Source organism: Aphis gossypii, chromosome 1 (assembly GCF_020184175.1).
Source record: "Aphis gossypii isolate Hap1 chromosome 1, ASM2018417v2, whole genome shotgun sequence".
In the NCBI taxonomy this organism is placed as follows: domain Eukaryota; kingdom Metazoa; phylum Arthropoda; class Insecta; order Hemiptera; family Aphididae; genus Aphis; species Aphis gossypii.
This window is the reverse complement of record NC_065530.1, coordinates 12,820,202-12,845,483: the sequence shown is the minus strand read 5'-3', so window position 1 is coordinate 12,845,483 and position 25,282 is coordinate 12,820,202. Positions and strand designations below refer to the sequence as shown.

The 25,282-nt window shown below is 29.3% G+C and overlaps 1 protein-coding gene across 1 annotated transcript in view; it reads left to right on the top strand.

Annotated features, from left to right (window-relative positions):
- The first annotated feature begins 8,401 nt into the window (after positions 1 to 8,401).
- Positions 8,402 to 25,282, top strand: part of LOC114132826 (inhibin beta chain-like) — a 66,876-nt gene continuing 49,995 nt past the window's right edge. Inside the window, exon 1 of the mRNA XM_027998410.2 lies at positions 8,402 to 9,956. Within this exon, the coding sequence (XP_027854211.1) occupies positions 9,644 to 9,956 (313 nt within the window). The 5' untranslated portion in view covers positions 8,402 to 9,643. The remainder of the gene's footprint in view (positions 9,957 to 25,282) is intronic.

Here is a 25,282-nt window from a genome sequence, read left to right as displayed (position 1 = left end):
AAAAGTAGCCTTATATATTAAATTTTATAAAACGCGTTATGTCAGTATATTTCTATGGTTCGGTAAAACACAAATTAATGATTAAAAAAAAAGATTTCAGAAATTAACAAGTACTAGTTTAATTTTAAAATATTATAGATTATCTATTAAAATCTAGACTATTTTTGGGCGAGCTCGTAAACTGAGGTATTTAATTTTAGGAATTATTTTTTATAAGAAACTATATTATTGCTTTTTAAATCTGAAAACTACGCTGTAGTTCTCTATACAAAATATCTATATAAAATTGCATGTATGCACTTACTTTTTGTGGCGTAACTGAGTAAAAACTTAGGGGGGGGGGAGGGAGAAATGATTTATTTACTTAAATATTAATAAGGTTAAAAGATATCTTTGTCTAATATAAAAATATTAAGGATTACATCCCTAATTTTTACACAGATAATAATTATCATAATTATTATTATAGTTATTTTATATATTTTTTATTTAATTTTACAATTTAAAAACACATATAATATTATACATTTTATACTCACTGATTAATTAAATCTGTAATATCAAACATATATATTTTTTAAATTAGTTATCAAAATACCTAACAATTAAAATTTAAATGAATACTAACTAATATGAACAAAATATAAAAGATAACCAAAGTGTTTAGTAGTTTAATTTTTTAGTTAACAAAATCAATTTAACGCTCGAAAATATTATATAATATTATATAAATTAATAACAACAAGTATTAACATAAATGACACAAACCACCTGCTGTTGATTATAATATTATAATTTAGGTACCTACCTGGTTACAGCATATGGGAGTCATGTTTATTAAAAGATTTATGATAGATAATCATAGCATTGTGTAGTTTAATTTTTATAGTTGACAAAATATATTTAATATTTGAAAATATACAAATTACTACCAATAACTAATAGGTATTAATATAGAAGACACAAGCCACCTGCTGTTGATTATATTAGTATAATCTACAGGAGTCACATTTATTATCTACTTAAGTACCTAAATACCGGCTATACCTATGAGTATTTACTTGTATCACTGTGCCACCATGCAGAAACAACTGCAGCATATTATATCTATGTGTTGTGTGAATCAGACAAATTTACCAAAAAGTAAGTTATGAACTTAATATCACATCTTAACATTTTTTTTTCACGAGTGTTAACATTTTTCAGACAGATCATAATTTATACGATTATGTGAATACACAATTAATTACTTAGCTGACAAACGTCTATTATATATCATTGTATAATATAAATGTTTTATGATTTTATCCATTGCATGATTAAAATGTTTAATTTGTCAATTACGATTATAAGACATAAAGTAAATATATTCCATAACTTATAGTTTGTACATTACTTTTACATTCAGTGACACAATTTAATGTTTGAAGACCCGTGTGCAAGAGTATAAAATGAGGTCTTTAACCGACTACCATCAAGTTAATATAGATTATAAATTGATTTCTCAACTATACTATACATATACATAAATAATAGTACATAACAGTACAGAAACTGATCATATTTTATTAAAAAATAGAAAAAATGATCAAAATATTTAAAAAAATTACTTTTATATATTTTTTTATTTGGGAATAAAGTAATTTTTATTCTTTAATTTACTAAGTGAAACCCCTCGCAGTCATAAACTAGGAAAATAGATTTTTATCACATTTATGTTTGAATTTCAATGGTTTCACTCAATAAATAATAGTTAACTAAAATATTTTTTTAGGAGTGTCCCGTGATATTTTGGTCATTACAGAGAAAAATTGACAAGACAAAAATAGTTTTTTTTTTTTTTTATAGTTATTCTAAAAACTAAAAAATTAAAAAATCACGAATAATGCAATTATATTTCCTTTTAAAAACGATATTTTTATTTAAAACCGTTTGCCCTAATGACTAAAATCAATAATTATAAATTAAATCTATTAGATTTCTGTTATACTTTTTTCATTGTCACTTCACTGCCATCTACGCTCTACAGACTACACCATAATATTAATATTATATTATATTATATATATTGTAAGTCGCTTATTGATAGTAAAATTACGCACTTTTATAATAGTAATAATAAATGACGTCGTACGCACAAGACCCGTTCCGCAGATGACCGATCGGAAACCGTTAAACAGACGATGCTGCACACGTGGTCTGTTAAGTGGTATTGACGAGCGCCGCGTCCGTTGTATCGTGTTATTACACACATAGGTGCCTATATTTCAGGCAGATTAAAATATTATCATATTATATTCTATAATGAAATTGTAATAATGATTGTCTTCGGCGCGTTCGGATATAATTTTACGAACATCGCACTCTGCTACGAGTACGCACTCGCACGTTATTATCAATCATTATTAAACTCGCGTTGCAGTTCTCGGAAATACGCTACGCAGTCGTGACGGACGGCTAACGCGAGAAACGGAATAATTAAAAAAAAAAAAAAAAACATTACAACGAGTGTGTATAGGTGTTATTATAATACGAATTTCGCCGCCGCCGAGTGTTTAAAAATATTGTTATATAGGCATAATACCGTCTGTATACGGCTTGTGCAAAGTTGTGCTAAGTAGTTTTCTTTTTTTTTTTTTTTTGACCGGCACGCCAGTCGGCAAAATAAATTTCAGCCGGTCGTATCCAACTGTCATTAATAAATAGGCGGATTTCGATTGCATATTAAACGATAGTATGGGTTACAGCCTTACAGGTATCACATAGGTTAATGGGCACCACAACTATATATTATAATATATACATATTAATAGGTACATATGGTTTTGATCGTTAATCGTCGATCATAATATATGCGCGCGTATAATAAGTAGGTAAATATAATTTGAAATTTTTTCTAGAGGTTAGGTTTCATTTTTACTAGGAATCACTTTATCGGGTGCATTTATCATTATATTATGACCTAACCTTTCGTATCACTGTCACTTGCATACAGTTAGTTGTATGCAATATGTGATGCTGTATCGTATAGACATTAGACATATATAATCATTTAAAATTTCGGATCTCCATATTATCTACGTAATATAATACATATACAATATACCGGATACCTTGCAGTGTTTGAATTGACAAAATAAAAGTCTATATATTTTAATATATGGTGGTATGCAGTGTGAAAAATTAAAAATTTCAACTAATCAAATTTTGAAGAGCCTCCTTATCATCTATTTTTTAGTTGTGTTCACAAAAAAAAAAGTAAAATTTCCGTTTTTCTTAGTTTTTTTGTTTTTATTTCAAATTATTATAAAAAGTAATAGTAATTTTTAATGTTGCGACTTCTCAAAACTATTTAATTTTCTATCAGAAACCACTCTAAAAGTTGTTTATCGAAGCTTTTTGTTTTACTAACTATTATTGAGTATACCTCACACACACATTAAATATGTTGTTCAAAACCAATGCAATCATCTCTCCGCTTAGAAGTTAAACAATTAATGTTTTAGACAGAAATTCAGAATTATAAATAATTATTAATTAAGTTCATGTCACAGTGAATACCATCTCAAAAGTATGAAAAGTGAGCGGTTGCCAATCTAATGTCCAAACACGTCCAATGTTTCGATGTATTCGTATACGATAGATTTTTCCTACAACATAATGTATAATATTATTGTACCTATAATATTATATACGCTCAAACGTCTGACTCCCAGAAAATGTCTATCCTCCTTCATTTCAGAACAAATTTTTCACGACGCTACTGTAATAATAAACGTCCATTATAATATATTGGTGTACAGTACTACCCTAACATATAACCTTATTTGAACTTCGTTTGTACATTAAAATATCCAACTATGCCACTATGGTCGTAATTTGTGTACCTACTCGAACGTTTACATAAACGATTCTCCGAGTCTATATAGTTAATACTTTTCGTAACTAATTGTTTCGTTATTTTTGAAGGATAATAAAATTGAATATAATCCATGATTTATAGTTATACCAGTCACGTTATTTTGGTTTGTGGTATATTATATATTTATTATAATATACGAGTCTGACAAGTTTAAATATGTATACTTTATTTAATTGCCACTATAGTTAGTAGTTGGTATTTGGTAATTGGCATGGTGTTTTATTATATATAATATATATATATATACTTCTTATATATTTATTATACAATTGTCATTAAAAATACCACGCAGACGTGGGTACCAACTACCAGCTATACGTATTATTATGACTGATTCAAGCGAAATTATTTCTATTGATAAAGTTGACTTTTAATAAATATTAAACTGAATGCTGCAAGGACAATTTTTTATCTGGTTATAAATAATAATAATTTTAAACTTTTACTACCTATACTATAAATTATAATTAATTTATAAGTTAACTTTTATAATCTATATACTGATTTTTTTTTTGAAAAATTCCTTATCTATAATTTAAATTAATCTGTATACAGTATTTATATATTAGGTAAGGAGTAACCTTACCTTACCTTAATTGGTTACCGAATGTGTTCAGGTAAAATAGTTACAATTTAAATTTATTTTTAATAATTGGTATAAAATATAAAATAGGTACATACACTCTATGTACTTCTATAGGAGTAATATATTGTTGGAGATTTAACAATTTGTCGCTGATACCCCGATCAATTAAGTTAACGATTGAGATATACTTACTTATATCGTTGTATGGGTGTATCGTATATGTATCCTATTTACGTAAGTCAATAATGTTAGTGAGCACTGTATACAGTCGTGAATAACACAGCCTAGCGTATAGAATTAAGAATAATTTTACGGATATCGACTAACACTTTAAAAATTGTTTTTAAAGATATCAGAAAACTTTTAAGTTTAGTTTGATTTAAGTTCAAAAATATAATACAAAGTATTATATCCCATACGGTGGATATAGGCGGATCGTCCGTATCTGAAGCGTAATGCACTGACAGCGATTTTATCGAGAACTGAGATCACTAAAATTGATGTATACCGAGAATTTTCCGAGGCAAAGTCAGATTATAAACTACTCGTATAGTTATTTCATAAGATAATAAATACATGCTATTGAATTTTGCTCAGTTACATTTATTATATTAATATAGTATAAACATTAAAAACATAAAGTTATATAGGTACTCAAACACGCTTGAAAATCAGAAATCTTCGGTAGATAATCAAAAATGTATACTACCTTAACCAATAACCATTAATATACTAACTAGTAACTACCTACATGTGTTATGTAATACTCTTGTCTCTTACAGTTATATTTTATAATACTGCATGACAAAAATATTTGAAATCAAAATACTATTTTGTCATGGATACATATTAGTTTTGAGTGTTCGTGTATAGTTATCAGTATGAATTGGATTTTAAAGCATATTAGGCTTCTTTTTTTATATATGAAATAGAGATCTAATTTTTATACATAAATTCGTTTTAAATCATTCTGATTCCTATTAAACCAATTTATTTTTGCTTTTTTTCAATTATTTCAGCTGTGAATTTTTGTATGTTTATTATGCCATTGTAATAAAAAAAAAAATAATAATAATAAGAAATGTAGGAATGCGGATATTAGATTATTATTGTTTTCGTTATCGGCTTATTTATTAAATGTATTTAACGTAGGTATACATTATCGATCTACATTATAGCCTGCAGTACCTATACGGCCAGTATACCTATAACATCGATATCGACTATTTCAGAATTTAAGATTTAGTGTTGTAATTTGAAATCTCTTGTATGAAGTATGCACCGATCACTTCAGTGGATGTAGAGACTAGAGAGTTCGTTTTCTATGTTAATGTCATTGCTATTTATTTAATTCATTTTTTTTTTCAAAGAAGTAATTTCAGCATCTGTTTTGTTTTTTTTTTTTACTTTTTTGAGCTTTGGTTGTGTAAAAAAAATGTTTGTATAAATTGCCATGTAATCATTAATAACCAGTAATAATTTTCATACAAATTTTTAATATTATACAAAACCCTGACTATTAAGTGCACGCTACACTTAAATTATCATAATTATATATATTATAATATGTATGTATTGTATATGTATAACTATCGCACACGAATGCTAATATTCACGTCCTCAAATTTTCGTCACCTATAAGACGTAACATATCGAGTTCTACATCAGATTAGAACTGGTAACCACCAAATAATAATATGTCACGAACGAATAACGATAAGATAACGAAAATAAAACCAGTAATGCAAAACTAGCCATTTTTATTATAACCGTTGTACAGAGCGAAAGCGAGTATAAAATTGACATGCGTTTATCGTGTACCGAAATCGAATATTATAAAACCGAATGGGTAGCTATAAAATTTCGACAACGCTAAAATGATGAAACGTCCTGTCGCGCTGAACGGCTCGCACCAAAAAGTCCTTCTGGCGATGGGTTATGTAGGTACGTATTATACGCGTTCTTGCATACCTACCTACGTATATAATATTTTATTAAATTTATTAAAAAGTGCTTCTGCTGTTTATATGTTTATAATTTAAATCGGATTTCAGAACTAATTGGATAACGACAACATAGTCTACAATAACCTATGTACTATAAGGTACTTTCTAAGGTAACTATAGGTACATATATGATACTTAAACCTATCGATTGTGCATATTGTGCCAAAATAAGTGGAAATATTCGTGACATACCTAAGTCTATAATAATGTATATTAATATATCGTAAATCATATTATAATATACGTATAATAAATTGATTGGTTAATTTATTTTTTCTACGCTAAAATGGTCTTAAAAAACTTAAAATGCGAGTTTGTGAAAATATTAATACGAGTTCAACTGTAATATGAATTACGCTTGTTGAGGCTTTTCAACAGTATATCAACTTTGGAATGACATTTTATTATAGTATAATATTATATGAGCGTAATGAGTCAGAAATTTACTAATCAATATCCGGCATACTAATTATAGTATTTAATATGCACTGTGCTTGTATATTTGTAAAAATGCTTAAACTATATCATATATTATATGTAAATTAATAGTGTCACCGAACTATTTTTTTTAAGTTCCTTGGAAAATATTAAATATATTTTCTACGTCGATATATAGGTTATAGGTGCCCACTCATTATAAAAGTATTGTGTTCACCAGTCGGTATATACTGCATGTCGGCACGATAACTTTACTACGTGTTTTTTTAACACACAATCAACCGCCTCAGTTCTGGAGAATTGTCCCCACTTGATATGCGTTAATTGGCGTTATTTATTGTTGGAAATTATATGAAATGTTTCAAAGATCGAAACTATAAGTACCTATATACATAAATATAATATTATATTATGGAATTATTTACATTCACATAGTAGGCATACTCGGTGAGGCGTGTAAGGCTGCTTTAAAAATTAGAATAAAATAATAAAATATGAGAAAAATATAAAAGCTATTCTGCACTCGAATAACATAATATAAAGAAAAATGTTAATTATTTTCGTAATAATGATTGTGTTACGTTAAATAATGGATTATCTTGTAAATATTATATAATAAATAAATAAAGAGTATCCAAAACAAATATACATATATAGATAATTGGACAAATCAATATAAATAAACGTTATTGTAGTGGTATAGAAAATCAAAATTATTTATTTAATTTAATCCATCATTAGTTTATATACCATAATACGGTATCTATTGTTTACTATGTATATGTGTGATATTAAGTATAAAATAACATAATATTTGTTTATTTCATATAATATGTATCTACTCTATAGTAATTTATAATGGAAATAAATTTGTTACGGTTTCTAATTTTTATTTATCTGTATTTAGTCCATTAAAAAAGGTAAGGGGTACTATTATACTACTACTAAGGGGTACACACACGCGCATACTGAGACACTGTAGACCTTTTGATTATCTGACTTGACAACCAAACTTATTCATTTTCATTTTTTTAATTCCTCAGTTCGGATTTTACTTTCTTAACTGCAGTACACCAGCCGACGTGCAGTATCATATCATACTAATATTTAGCCATTTAGGTGCACATTTTCTTGAAAATGCAATTTTCTTCCAAAACTCGATACGACATTTTCGGTAGTACATAATAATACAAACGAGTTTATTTCGCATGTGACGACGATGATAACAAGTGGGGAAACAAAAAAAAAAAAAAAAAAATGCCTTTTCTCTAATGCGTAACTGACTGCTGTAACGACGACGATGACGGTTGATAAACGTTATAATAATAATAATATTTTAATGACCGGTACACAAGTACGTATAAAATACGACAAACGCGGCGGCGTTGGTGGCGTGTGCCCGTCGAAGAAGAAGAAGAGAAGTCGACGCCGCCGTCTTCGGCGCGTACGAGAAACCCACGGGCCGGCCGGGGGACCACCGGCAGCGCTAAAAATTGAACCTTGTCTGCCATAGGTGTCGGACACGTGGTGCGCGCCGGTTGCGCATGCGCGGCACACCGGCCACACAACGGCGGCGGCGGCGACGGCAGCGACCGGCCGGCACACTGGTGTGCTGCGGTGCGCGCGTGTGTTTTATACAGTGTCCGCCGACCGTCGGACGTCTTACACGCGTTCGCATACGATATCTGCCGGGCGCGTTCCCCTCCCCCGACGACGCGGGCGACGTACACAATAATATTATAATATTATATTATTGTTGCTCCGTTTTTTTTTTTTTTTTTTTTTATTATTACTACGGACGCGAATAGTTTTTTGTTTCATCGAACGTAATTTTTTTTTTTTTTTTTTAAATTTTTTAACATTCGTTTTTTACCGGCGAAAGTTCTACGCACACAGTAGTAGTAATACCGCCAAGACAGCTATTACTACTAATACACTCGACTCTATTGTACATGCCATATTACTACTACTACAACTACAACTGCTACTACTTGCCATAATACACTACTATACCGTAATACCGTAATATACGTTTGCACCACTACGACATTGTATTATAATAATCGCGGCAAAAGACGTGTACCGCCGTCGGTAGTTTATCGAACGCGACGAGCGGCGTGTAAAATAATATTAATAAATCAAGTCGTACGGCTGTTGTAATCGTATCGCATAGTATAGACGACCGCGACACCGGTGACGGGGAATAAAAAAATCGTCGCCGGTGGCGACGACGGCGGCGGCGGCGGCAGTGGCGTCCGTGGCGATGTCGCGATCACCGTCCGCGGCAGACGACCCGTTTACCACCCGGCACATTCGCTGGACGATTAGCTGGTACGCCATCATATCGTACGCGACGAAACAACAAAAATATTAAAAAAATAAATATATTCACACGATTCGTATACAAACGTCAAACGTGCACTACCAGACGACGACGACGACGACGACGACGACGGTACATTGCCGCAAAGACAAGTGCAATTGCAACTGCGACTGCAGCGTTGCAGCAACCCAAAACAAAAAAAACGTGTTCACTGCACGTCGGCTGCAGTCTTCCCGTGTCGTCTCGTACCTTTATATGATGCCGATGCAATTACCGCCGTGGACGCTATCGGCCGACCGATGAGTTGTTGTTGGCCGACAGTCGCGTGTGTAACGACGCCGCCGCCGACCTGAGCGTTTGTGGGAAGTATGTGGAAGACACGTAACCGATACAATTGGTCGTGGTCTATACGTATTGTCGTTGTTGTAGCCGCCGCAGCCGTAACGCTCGCGATGTCCGCCGCCGAACCACGCGAATCCGCCGTCTCCTCTTCCCTGCGTTCTTCTTTTTCGTCGTCGCCGCCATCGCGGCCGTCGTCGTCCTCGTCCTCGTCATCTTCCTCCCCGTCCGCCTCGTTCTCCTCGTCGTCATCGGCCGCCGCTACCAGTGCGGTAACCGTCGTCACGTCACAACTGGAAAGAGCGCCGTTCGACGGAACCGAACAACAGACCAACACTCCAGGTAAGTCTGCAGTCACTAAGTCCTGCCTTTTAGCATACGGTCATAATATTGTCGAGTGAGAAAAAAAATCGTACTCTGTCCGATAAATATATAGTTGGATGTGGGTGTTTTGAGGCTCGTCCGGATATAGAAGGCCCCAGTAGCAAAGACTTTTCCGCGTTACATCAATGATCGTCACTATCATGACTTATATACTACTTATACGATTGATAACGCGACTTATCCTTTGATATAGTGTTCAATGATTGCGATTTATGATCCTATTCAAATGCAACACCTGTTGACTGTATTGTAGTTTGTCATGTCTTATTTTTTATATAAAAATGTAGATATCACACATGACACATTCGTACATGTTATACGCAACTTTTTTTTTTCAATTTGAATAAAACCGGTATTTTTATTGAATCGTTAATAAATCGTAGGTTGGTACATATCAACCATAATCATAAAATAACTTCATAAGTACTTAGTATTCTAATGGATTTCCGATAAAATCCGTGTACTTGATAGTTCGACATATTATATTGACAATCGTTTACGTGGTTATTTAAGTTGGATTATTTCACCTTCCCTATCCAGGTACTTTCCCTTTTAGATGGTTTTACTATAAATTTATTTGATATTTTTATAAGAATGTAATACGCGCAGAAATGATTTATGATTAAAAACTCGTTTTTATTTACGTTCTCTTTCTATTGGTTCCTCGATTTTTTCATAAATTTATGTGGATACAGTTTTAAATACAATACTCCCAACTCATAAAGTTGTAATTGTACAAAATGTAATTCGATATGTAAACGCACTGAAATTAAAATACGTGGGTTGTATTATATTATACGATATAATAATGTTTGTATGATATCGTTTATTCGAATATGAACTGTAACTGTTCAAAATATCGAACATCAAACGACCCATCTAATGAACGTACAACATACATGTGCATACCCAAATGTAAGGCTACATTAAATCATTTGAGATAATATATATAATATATAATTAAATATTTTACTTGATGTATTTTATATTTAGTGGACTTTTGAATATATGTAATATAAAATAAAATATATGTATAATGCAATTGAAGAATATATTGAGTTGTAAATCATTGCCATATTATAATAAAACAAAAAATTGATTGCGCTATATATAATAAATAATATTTTTTGATTAAAAACAGGTTTGAATGTTCAATAAAATATAGATCTTCTCTATTACCCTTACCCGAGCGTTCAAATTCCGAAAGATTTTGGTATTTCGATTTATTAACTATAAAGATTCTATATTGCGTAATCGTTTAAGTCCGTCAGAATTACGAGTGGGGTCTGTTCCAGAAACAATTCTCAAACTAGCATCAGCATGACGTGTACGTCTACGTGTATTACACGTGAAATTGTTACCTTCTGCCACTAAATTATATTATATTATATACTTACATTTGAAGTAGGGACGAGTATAGGTAAATTAATGATGTATAATAGATAAAACATTTTAAATTTTAATTACGTGCGTAAATAAAGCGTTTCGTTTAATAATATCCTATCCATCGTCTTTGTCTATCAACTATTATGTGAGGTTGTCAATGCGTGAAATAATATTAAAAATTATGTTCTATTAATTTTTCCTGCATTATCGAAATAAAAATGATTATAGTATTACGATATATCTATATCATAAATTTCCCGTAATGAATGTTTCGTATATATAATAATATATTATCTTGTGAATGGATTGATCGCCTCCAGATCATCATAAATCACCTATCTATATAATATTAAAGCAACTTGAATTTCGTTTAATAATTCTACGTTTTCTGCTTTCTATACGGTGCTAATTGTTTGAATTTGAGCAAATAACGTATAGTACTAAATGATAATGTAAATTCGGTAGACAGCATGGTAGGTAATGATCAAAAATCGTTAGATAATAATATAGGACCAGTAACAAACCTATGAAAATTAAAAGAATTTGATTGTTAACTGCAGAAAAAAAACATTTTTTTATATGTACCTATACTAGATATTGAAACTCTGAGGTATGCAATGAATTTGATTTTTCTTTATTATCAAAAGAAGTTATATCCTTGTATTTGTATTGTGCGTTATGCTATTTTTCCAGTAAATCATTTTTTATCATTGTCACGCGCATATTACGCAGTATAATGCAATGTGTGTATTTATATTATAGGTACCTATGGGTTTATAATATAGTGTTCAAAGAGTAATAAAACAAAATATATTTGGCTGAGATGAAAATCGTATATTCTAAGTTATTATGTACCTACGGTGTACCTATACACTACGTATTTATTAATTGTACGGGGAAGGTGAAAAAAAATCATCGAAAAGCGTTTTAGCCGTGACGGCTGTCAACGTGCTTTAGTCGGACAGCCCGTGGCGGCGGCGGCGGCATACGATTATACAGTTATAATATACTATACGGCGGAATGATTGTTAATTTCTTTCGTTTCGGCCCCATACGGACGATATAAAGACGCGAATGAATGCGCCTCGGCCGCCGCCGGGAGAGGCGGGTATAACCCTCTCGGGCTCGTGGTGAACCATTATAATATAATAATATTATAACAACGTCGGTACATTGGCCGCCGTATGCTGCAGGTTTAAATGTCACTTGTGAAAGGTGACCGTCCTAAAAGGACTTGAACGGGTAAACTGGTATGCGCCACACAATTAGCATGCATTCTCCGCGACGGCGGCGCGACGTGGAAAGAAAAATGTGTACGTCTGTTTATTTAATATAGACATATATATATTATAAGTACGCTGACACGCGTGCTCGTGTACGTGACGCGACAGTCGGATTGAAACAGACTTTTGGATCGATGGGATAGTGTGGCTGTAGTTTATTAGAATAATTAATAATAATATTGTCATAATGACTGTCGAATGCCAAAACCTCACACTTTAAAAACCTAAACAATTTTAATTACTTGAAAACGTAGGTGTGTATTTTTAAATGTAACATATTATATTAATTATAGCTTATATAAAATAGATTATCGTTAGCTAAGTGCTGATAGCAATAAACAAATGCTTTATAATTCTTTTCTTTATTTGTATTTTACATGTTACAATAAGAATTTTATCTTATATTTGGAGGTTGTCATTTTTTATTTTAAACAGAAAAAATATCATAATTTTAAATGTAACTTAATGCATTTACCAAAACTTTTTGGTAAACGTGGTAAAATTTTTCAACGCACGGGATACATATTATCATAGGTGGCAGTATTAAGATACATCTATTATTATACTTGTCCATCAAGGTTTCAATTTAATTAAAAACAAATTAAAAAAAAAAAAACGAATTCAGAACATAATATGATATAGAGATGAAGTGAGGTAGGTTATACAGTATAATATTATATTTAATGACGATATTATGTTGATTTTCAATTTTTTATTTTTGTGTGAATTTTTTGTCTTACGGTTAATAAAATTGCACGTACCTAACTAGATAATATTATTATTATGGAGTTATAAGTTATTATCACATTTATCTACATCTTTTAAAACGTTACATAATGTATAACTTATAATAATGTGCAAATAATATAGTATTATTATTATAGACTCTATATTGATTGAAAATTCAATTGTAAATAATTCTTCATATCGATTTTTATGACGTTTACACGAATAATAATTTATTCTATCTATACAAATAATATACATTTCTAAAGGTATACGTAAAATATTTATTAAATATTAACGGATTATATATTATATAATATAAGTACCTATATATAAAATGTATTTCTAGTTAGGATTAATATTTTATGACATCACAAAATATATTTGATATTAATTGTATTGAAGAATCGGATTTTATCCCATTTGAAAATATATAAATGTTTATCATATTTTTTCAAAACTATTTAATATAGGGCAATGTATGATTAAACATCATACATTTTATTTTACGTAATAATAGGTTTATTAATTTAGGTATGTTATCTATTAAAAAAAAATATATATATGACTCATAACGTTTTATATTTTTATTTCGTACTCAAAACTATCTATAATATACATTAATATAGTATAAGTTATGAGCAAGAGATGAGGTAGAACTGTGTTTTTAACTTTTAATTACAATAAAGTTTTTAAATTTAAAAATAATTTTTTATTTAGATTGCATAACTAAATTTAAAATATTCTACGCTGCTTTTTTATAATATTATGTTATACAAAAAAATAAATAAATAATTTTTTTTTCTTAAATCTTATCATATATTTGATCTCTTATTCGAATTAGTACTATTTATTGCGAAACTACTGATTTTAAAATATGTATTATTTTGAAGTTGTTAAAACTTGATAGTTTAGAAAATATAACATTATTAAAAACGTGTTAAAATATAAAATCAAAAATAACTAGGAATCATCTTATTTTAATTTAATTATTTGAAGTAAGAATATTTTTTAGTCATCTAATTGAATAATTATTTGAATAATAAATTTACAAGTAACAATTTCAGGAAAATACCATGATTTTTCATCATATCTGTATTATGCTGTATACCTATATTAATTGATGACCAATTATGACTAAACGATATCGCATTATAATGTTGAGTACCACGACTCAGGTTATACTAGTTATAGTTATTCAAGTTTACGAGTGTTGGTTCCCAGAATGCGTCAACGCAATTTGAGTACTTAACATCATGTTATCAACATATGAATTATTAGTCATTGTTATTAAAATTGATTTAATTTTAGGTTTCGTAGTCATTAACTAAAATTCTTTCTATAATTAATAAGAAATTCATTACCATTATACTAATTTAATATGCTAAATTAAATGTTATTTATTTTAAATACACAAAAAGTATTAACTCTATATTAAAACTAAAGGGGTAAATCTAAGTAACCGGTCTATTATGCAGTAGGTATCAAATATTCTTCGTCGTTTATGAAGAAGTAACTGTAATGTATTTATTAAATTTGATTTCAAAGATAAATAATAGTATACAAAAATTGACATTATGAGACGATGGTCTCTAATAATATTCTAATAATATAGGTTAACCGCTATATTTTATGATATATATTGCTATTCAAGCAATTTATTTTGTAATTGATATTATAGTGGGAGGTTGAATTAATGTTTGCTAAAAATATTGCATTTGAATATACAGGAGATTTTTTACGTTTGATCTTTCAAAGTATCAATAGATTCAATTTTCTACTAAAAAGCATCCTGCAGTAAATTGAAAATCGAAGCTTTTTTATTGTCCCAAAAGGTGATGATAGATATAAAAATAGAAAACACATATCATTGTAAAATTTATACATTCATCGCTCAGTTTAGAATCTAAAATTAGAAAATGTATTTTTAAAGTATGATATTGTTATCTAGGGAATCACTCGAATGGAAGAGTCTTTATATTCGAAACCGTATATTCGATAAATATGTTTATTCTAAAAAGTACAGAGTTCGAAAATAGTAACAATTTTAGTGAAACCGTGTATATTATGTAATGAACTTTATATTTAGATACACGTCAGATAAATCGTGATAACTTACAATATAATAACGGTTTTACATAAAACATCAAATTTAGGTTATTCATTCATTCTAAGGTACTAGAGTACTTACCTACTTGTTCTCAGAAAATATTTACAAACTCAGTAATATATAACTGTATTACATTGTGGTATTGGTTAATGAGTAGGTAATAGGTACATTATTTCATTATACATTGGTATCTTACAAAAAATGTTTAAATTAAGCTAAAGTGTGGATAGAACGATTTTGGCTACTGCAGGTTACCATTCGCGTTACCGCTGTCGGTCCCGAGTGAACGAGCGCGTAGAATCGCTCGATTGTGTAACGACTATGGCCGACTGGTGGTGGTGGAGTGACTTCAACGGACGTCGAGAATGATGCGCGTGATGTCGTACTCTTGAATGACAGTGGCGAAGGAGGACGATGACTTAGATTCTGGCGAGTGCAAGCAGTGCACTTTCAATAGACTGTAATCGTAGGAACGGAGGTGGTCCGTCGCTCGTGGATACCGAAAATTCGATGACCACCCACTGCGGTTCGTGTGTCCGATACTACGTTTTCACACATTGTGAGTGGTCCGCAAAAACATGACGCGCTTGCAACAGGCAGCAACGTCATCTCGGTGCTACACCGTGATATCTCGGGCATTCGTTTCGCTTCCACTAGATCGAATCTGTGCCACTGCTGGCATCGCCACTGTTGTTCATCCACGGATATCTGTGGATCGCGTCTATGCTCAATGTCCAGTATTGGCTGAGGCCACTGTCCGAGTCCCAAGTCTGCCCGGCCAGTCGGTCGAACGATCTCGACAAATGTGCTGTAAAAAATACTGTACGGAGATTCTGAGGATAAAAACGTACTGCGTATGCGGTGGAAAAAATAATACCTACGATATGTAAATATGATCCACGTGCAAAAACAAATCAATCGTGGTGGTCGGAGTAGCTAGAGATTTCCTTCTGGATAGGTCCAAGATTTCGATAGAAGGATTAATATTAATATTCATATAAGTATATAACCATATAGGTAGATTATAGACAACACATTCAACAAAATATACAAAATATACGAAATTCATTTTTGGAGAAAAGTGGGTAGACTCAAACCTATCAGGCCTACCCACTGACTACACCACTGAGTCACTTGGTTGTATGTTACGGACTTGCAAGACGGATACAAAGACTGAGAAGTTAAGGCCAACGTCTCATCTCATTTTGGAATAGCCAGTTATTGTGGTTAATTATGCTGGTTGGCTTTACCTATATAGTCCTATATAGTTTACCTTTATAGTCGTTGTGGCATACTGTCATTGGCTGGTTTCGTGTTAGGACTTGGTGCGCATTCACAGTATTTGCAGCACTTAATTATTAGAAATCGAATTGTAAAATTGTAAAATGCACCTAAGGCTAATATTTATTATAATATCTACAATAATTAATTATTTACTTTTTAGAATAAAATATATATGCTATAACTTCATTATTAAGTTTTCGACCCGATATGCCAGTTTGCATAAATAATTTCATAACATCTTATATTTAATTAATCAATAATGGTATTTTTGACATGACTTAGTGAACCATGATTGGTCTATTACATTTTAGTAAACCATTAAATGAATACATTTTGCAATTCGTGCAATATGCGATATACCTACCACACAACTTAGAATGTAATAGGTACGTGTAATGTGTGATTTACCATGTAACACAAAACACATTAGATTAATCGTTATGGTTAGTTAAAAAAATGTAAATGTTGCAAAAAGTTCATACTACGAATTGTTAAATAATAATATTATACATAGTCATTTAATTGAAGCCTGGTACAAGTAAATAATACATAAATCTAATGAGACTTTTATTGATTTAATACAGAATATTCGTATAATGTACTTACGGTTGGATTAAAAATAAAAAAAATTGCGTAACTACTAAACATTTTTAATTAATACTTCGTAATATTACTTATTTTATTTTACAAAAAATGTTAAAATATTATACTAATTTATTTTATAAGCATTTTTATGATTTATTGACAAGCTGTTTAAAAATAATTTATATTTGTATTATGTAATAACTGTTTTGTATAGTTTGTAAAATGTAAAATGTTATATTATATAGTACTTAGATCACAATCTAATTATTATGGTAAATGTTTGATACGTGGTAGATCGCATATTGCACAAATGCCAATACCTCTCAAAGAGAGTTACAACATTTTGAAATTTTATCAATTTATCATACATTTTAAGTGCTAATATACGAGTAGGTACTGTTATTCATTTCGTTTTTGAGTTAAGCCAAAATAAACAAAATCGATTTATTCTGAAAACTTTTATTCATGAAAATTCTCATTTTTTCCATTATTGTGTTCAGTTATATTTTATAGCTACTGCCTTAGTAATGCTAATATATTTTTATAAATTAAACGATGGATATTGTAAATATATTCGATACTTTTATAATTTTCTTTTTGTCAGTTTATCAATAAATTAAATAAATGATTATTATTTATTTTCTTAGTTAATTTGATTTTTTATTATAGTGTGTTATTGGAGGATAATAAAGAATTGAATTTAAATCAATTCATTTTTATTTAAGTGTAATACAAATTTTCCATCTTTCAAATTCAAATTATATGTTTACAATGTACCGTTATCCTTTATCCTTTAATGATTAATAATATTACCTATCTTTTTTAATATTATAATGCTAGCCAAATTTGAGAAACTCTTATTGTACTATACTCGTTCTTGATTAATTTTGAATCATTAACAAAATCGCTTTTTATGACATACTGTATAACATATTTTATTTGATACATATTATAATTAAATGCAACTTATATTAATATATCGAGAAATAAATTTCCAAAAAATGTATTAATCAAAATTATTTAAAATGTATGTCTGATGATGCTTAAATAGTATGTGTAAATAAATATTATATCGTGTGTACCATTATTGTTTGCAATGACTAGTTATTATATAAAATATTAAATAAATGAATCCTAACCATATTATTCTAAATGAATCAGAAAAAAAAAATTTAGACATTTGTTTTTGATTTATTGTGGTATCTATTCAATTTGCATGTTTATGTCATGTGAAACTTAAAATTGTTTTTAGCCATAGTTTTTTTTTATTTCTATAAATCTATTTCACTGAATAATTTTTTTGTTTTTTATTCATTTACTGATTTTGGTGTACGCTCACTATATAATGTAATAATATAAAATATATAATTTGAAGTTGAAATTCATATATATGTGTTTAGTATCAATTCTGAATAATTTTATTATAATATTACTATTAAACTTTTAATTAAATTCTATTCTACATCAACTTTGATATAGGTACATCTCTTTTTGTCATGATGAAGTTTAAATCTAAACATATAAATTGGTGGTTTGACATGTCTCGTTTGAAACATAATGATTATATACCTAGTTATTTCTTTGATAACTGGCAATTAAATGTTTCGATATTCTACGAAATACCGAGAGAATATATTATATGTTTATTTAATTAGATCGATTCGTTCTTATTTCACAGACGAAATTCCATGAAACAATGCTGGTTGAATTGCTATGATTATGACATAAAAGTGGTTGTATAAAAAAATTTTATGCAAACCTAATTTACCCTCGTCTGATAATTTCAACCAGGAATATTCAACTTTTTAATAAATAAAAAAGTATTTTACCCCCACGTCTCAATTTTGCTTTAATATAATATTCTCTTAAGGTTTTCCCTTGGGCATACACCTACACGTTATTAAATTAATTTAAAAAATCTAAATTTGGCTAATTCAAGTATAATAAATTTAACAATAAAAATATATTGACAGATATAAATTATAATTGTGGTCTTCATTGAATATTTTAGCTTATTAACTATTAACAAAAGATACCTCATATAATATAGATTATTATTTTTTTATTTTAATAAAAATTGCAACACGTTTATTACAATATAAAGTGAGTGTATGACTATATAAAGTAATAATTTAAATACTTTGTTTGCAATAATAAAATAATAATTAAATATTATATTAACATAAAAGCTATATCCTATGACAGGTTGACTTGTTAGTTGTTACATGTAATTTTAGATTATTAGAAATATTTGGAATTACTCAAATTCTATTTTAAAACCGATTACATAACTACATGCAAATAAAAAATGTATTCGATATTCCATATAACATTTTATCACTATTAGCATATAACTTCACTTATCGTATGTACAATACACAAACACTAATATATAATTATGTCTTTAATGTAACTATTTTATTTTAAACAATTTATATAATATATTTTATTCTTTAGAAGTTGATGAAAAAAAATCCAATAGTGATCCACTTGGATCTGCTTAGTATTTTAATATGTTAAGTGTGCAAACAATTATGAATTTATTTCATTCCTGTACAAAATCGGATTGTTTCTTTTAAACAATTATTTTTCAGAAATTTTTTTTTGTTGATAAATATACCTGTAACATCTTAATATGTTAAAAAATAAAAATATTTTTGAAAAATGTATAACTTGAGATTCAATTATTTATAACTATTATATCTATTTTTAATATGTAACTTTCAACTACCTAATGAATAATACAAAATGTATTTATAAATAATCCTTAAATTAAAGTTATGAAGGTATTTTGAATTTTCAAACTTATTCAATGAGAATCCTAATTAGAAATCATACTGTAATATTTGAATGGATTATTTATTTAACAAAAAATAGATATAACTAAAATATAATGTCTTCAAAAGTAAAAAAAACAATAACTATTAATTACTTCTTGTGGGACTTCATTTAACATATTATATGTAAAAAATGTTTATAAATATAATTAGTATTTATATTTTTAATCAATGTAGATTTTTACTTTACTTGAAAACTTTCAATGATAAAAAATTTAATAACCTAATATATATCATCAATAATATATTAATATATTAATATATTAATATATCAATAATATATATCATGTTCTAGTAAAAAAAACTTTAGATACAATATAATACCTTATATTACGCAATATAGTTACGTTTTACTTATACTCTTATACTAGTTATACTTGTTAGACAATTACGTTTTATATCAATATAATTTTAGTAAAATATTATAAATGGTTGTTTATTGTACGATTATTTACTTACCAATATAAGACATATATATGTGTTTATACCAAGTTGTTGAAATATTCTCTTAAATTATATTTAAATGTAAACTTTATCTTTTATCTGTTAACTTCTTTAATTATTGAAAACATTAAAAAAGAAACAATGAAAATTATTTTCGATGTTCTTACTTAAATTAAATAACCATGAAATATGATACTGTGCTTTTTTAATATAGATACCTACACAAATATAAAATAATACAAGGTTAAGTTTTTTTGGATAATAATAAGTTTATTCTAAAAATAAATTGAAAAAAAAACAATATTCAAAAGTTATAAATATATTTTCTGATTGTTATATAATAATATATGATTTCATATCAAATAGAACATTAATATAATATTATATTTAGATTATATCATCATTTTTAGTGTTAAAATTATGAATTATGATGAATCGCATTAATATACATTGATTTTTACGACTTCATTTGATTAACACACACCTCGCAGAGTAGCTATACGCGTAGGTACATTATAATATTATACACCTATTAGAGAATAAGGCACAGTAGCCAAAAATATAATTTGAAATCGTATATGCACGACACCTTACAAGTGGCACGATGTAAATATTGTAAATTCACAATTCAGTTATTACGAAGTGCTAATAATGTAGTCTCAGGTATTGGTATCCGACTATATATACGTTACTATATTTCATGTCGTGTACGATTTAACTTTTACTTCGTACGTAAAAAAAAAAAGAAAAAAACCTTCCAATTATCCGAGTAATTACATAATGTACTACTTGCAGGTTAGTGGAAATGGCGTGTGCATAATATATGCACGCATATAATATAATACCTATCGCTATATATTCGCTGTTGTTTTTCATGTATATACGCGCGTATGCAGAATATTATAATATATTATGTGTTGTACGTCGAGCGGGACGCGTGTGTACACAACAGTAATAATATAACGTAATAAACAAAAGGAAAACGTAAAAGTCGTAAAGTTTAAACGTGCCTTTAATAATATACGCGGGCGCGCGCGCGTGTGTGCATACGGCCATATCGCGGGGGTAAGGGGTACGGCGGCGATGACTAAAGCATTTCGCTTTTTCTCTGTAAGGGTAGTTCTCCGGTTACGCAGGTCAGTGTCCGTCTGGGCCGACGATGGTCGTTACGCGAGGTCAGTCGTGTCACGCACCCACTTACGCATCGCGACTGCCGCCTGCACCCGTCGCGGACAACCCTCGACCCCTCGCCGGCAGACGGTATAACTCCACGCCGCCGTAATATATGCCGACCGACTGCTATCAGCGTTTATAACACTATAATATACTTATATATATATACATATATACCGTTATGCACACATAATACGACACGTACATTTAAATGGTAATAGTGCATATTTACATTAATATAACGCCTCCGCAGTCGTCCACGGAGTCCCCGAGGGGAATCGTTTTATAACCAGAACTGTAAATAGTATATAAAATAATATTATATTATATACGCACAAATGCGCGCACGCAAATCCTAACGGGCCAATGTGCGTAGAAAACGTTATTAAATTTGTGCGTAAGTGTATATCGAGAAAGTTACGTATATATATATATATATAGTGTGATTAAGTGTGAAATGCGCAAACTTGCATATAGACCCTCCCGTGGTGCATATAAAGTGCAGGGTGCATTACGCACAAACAAGTGTAAGTGCATACTGGCGAATTTATACGCGCACATACTACACTCACACGTATACGAGATGCACAACTCGACGAGTGCATGTATTTTTGTGATAAGAACGTATATGAGTGTACGCACACACGTGCGTTTTATGTGTGCATTGATCGCTCTGTTATGAGCACGCTATAAAAATGCAATGACCTATTGGATGTCAGAATCGATAAACCAGCCGACAGCTTTTACTATAATACTCATAGTATGAAAACTATATTATAATATGCCACGTGCGTCTATGAGTTCATATTATTATATGTAGGTACCTATAATATTATTATAGTAAACGTGTGTGTGTGTGTGTGTGTGTGTGGTTTTTGTGCAACCACAGTGTTATTTGTAAGCCACCGATACGATATAGATGCGCACCGTCAGATTTGTAATGTGTACACTCCGTTTTCAGATTTTACACATTGTCTAAACTAAATTATCTAATAAAGCTGAGTACACGCACTACGACCACGGCCGATTTATAGTCACACAAAACCATACCGCATGGTTTGTACGGTACCATTTCACCCCATATTATATGCACGTCCAATTATAAATTAGTCGTAATCAATCCAGTTTGCCGTTTTCGAAATATTATATTACGTACGATGCTGTTTGAATTTGCAGAATAGATTGATAGCTTATTATATCAATGATGAGTTATACATTAGTTATATTATTATAATATACAAAGTCGGATTCTTAGCTATATATAAGTTTTGTCGTGTGGTATCCATAAGTTGAGTTCTGCATAAACTAAAAAACTTGATAATCGAACTTTAAGTATCTATCTACTACTTATGTATACGTATATAATAATGTTATACATTGACATAATATTATGTATATTACTGTTTTATTTCGCAGTCAAATGACGTGTATGCATCAACAATCGTTATTTAATAATATATTGAAATATTCTAATTTTTTTGAAAATATATTTTTACATAATTTCCAGCCAAAATAAAACTTTTTTTTCAAGTTTTTTACTTTTTAGAATGACAACACACATTTTTAATTACATATTTTTATATACAAAATTCGAAATTTGGACCAGTAGTTAATACGATATAAATATTTCAAGTTTATGTGACTTGACTGAAGAAGTAAAGGAATACCCTTACAATTATCGTATACTTATAAGTAATTATAACTCATAAACTATATAAAATGTTTATTATGTAACCAGAATGATTTCTATGGTGGGTTCCAATATAGCCATTCAGCTGCGGAACAAATTAGTAATAATGTAATATACATAATACGTTCATTATTTTTACCATCGAAGATAGACGACAGATATGTACATAAACAAAACATATAGGTACTTGTGCGATTATCTAGTTTTCAAATTATGCGACAGAGCTAAACTTTTTGACGCTACAAGAAAAACGAAATAGTTGAAGTCAATATCTCGAGCTTTTGAAAATTCTTCAACAATATTGTTGCAAAAGTTTAAGTTACCTATTCTTCTTAATTTCATAAAAAATATTGTGTAATTATAATTTTTATCTAGTATGTATATAATATTATGTACCAAGTTGTTTTATTATTTCATTCAATAAATTAAAATTTTTACTTCGTAGTTCGTACATAAATATATTTAAGTATTATAATATATATTTATATATGTTTCCATATTATCGCGTGTTATTTCCCTGTATTTATCGTTTTATCATAAACCATCATCGAATTTGTAGAGTCGGCGTCCGAAAGTTTAGACTGTGTATCAGTGTATGGACCCATTACATTAGATAATGCGAAACTTCTTCCCCACTCACAAAACATTCAACCTAATGCTCACAATGTTTATAATATAGGAATTTTAGTAATTTAAATTTTAAATTATAAACGCATTGTTTTTGATTAGGAAATTTGACTAAGAGAGGTAGCATTTTTATAGATTACAATGTAATCTATATTACGTTTGTATGTCGTATACGACATATTATAAGTATACTTATCTTAATCTCGTTATATTAATAATATACAACATTCGATGATTTTATTGATTTTATGAGTTTATTTGAAGTTTTTATAAAACATACACTCGTATAGATAGGTAGTTAGTAAATATATAAATAAACTGAAAAGTTTAACATGGCTTTGTTTTATTTTCACAAGATGCCGAAAGTTGTAAATTTATAAATTTTAATACTGTTGTTATTTTCGATTAATATGGACTAATATGTTTTAGAAAAGATACACGTTTGTTGTTGTATAACAAATTATTTTATTTTATTTTTATAAATGTATTATGGTTTAAATGGTTTTCAGAACATTTTATTTTAATTTTTTTTAAGAACACAAATTAGAAATTTATTTATTCAAACATAAATTCGAAATCAATGTTAACTGATGATATCCGTATAATCGTATACGTATTGAATGTACATGTTAGATTTTTCAAATGAGATACAACTTAGATAATATGATTTAACATGAGACTGTAACTAGTCTGTAAGTGTGTATAGATTTCCTCTACAAACAATTTTTAGTGATTAAATTCGATAAAAATAGAACGTATAATAAAACCTAAGTTATACATTTTGTTATAGGGTTTTAATGACACGTTTACCGATGAAGTACCTTTATAGTTTATAGTAATAACAGCCATGTAATGATAACGAAACGTCTAAAGCCGGTTTATCGGAAATACGGGGTGACTCACTGGCCAAAATATCACATCAATAAAAAAAATATCACCGTGAGAAATATACATACTAGTTGATTGAATTAGTCACCATATTATGCATGTCCGTTTTTCCTTAGAAATGTTACTTAATGACAAAACTTCTCAAAGTGTGTTAACTATAAGTCATAAACAAATGGATTTCGTTTGTTTATGGCCGAAGTACACACGCACACACGTATTATAGCTAATGCATCGCATGTAAATAATATATA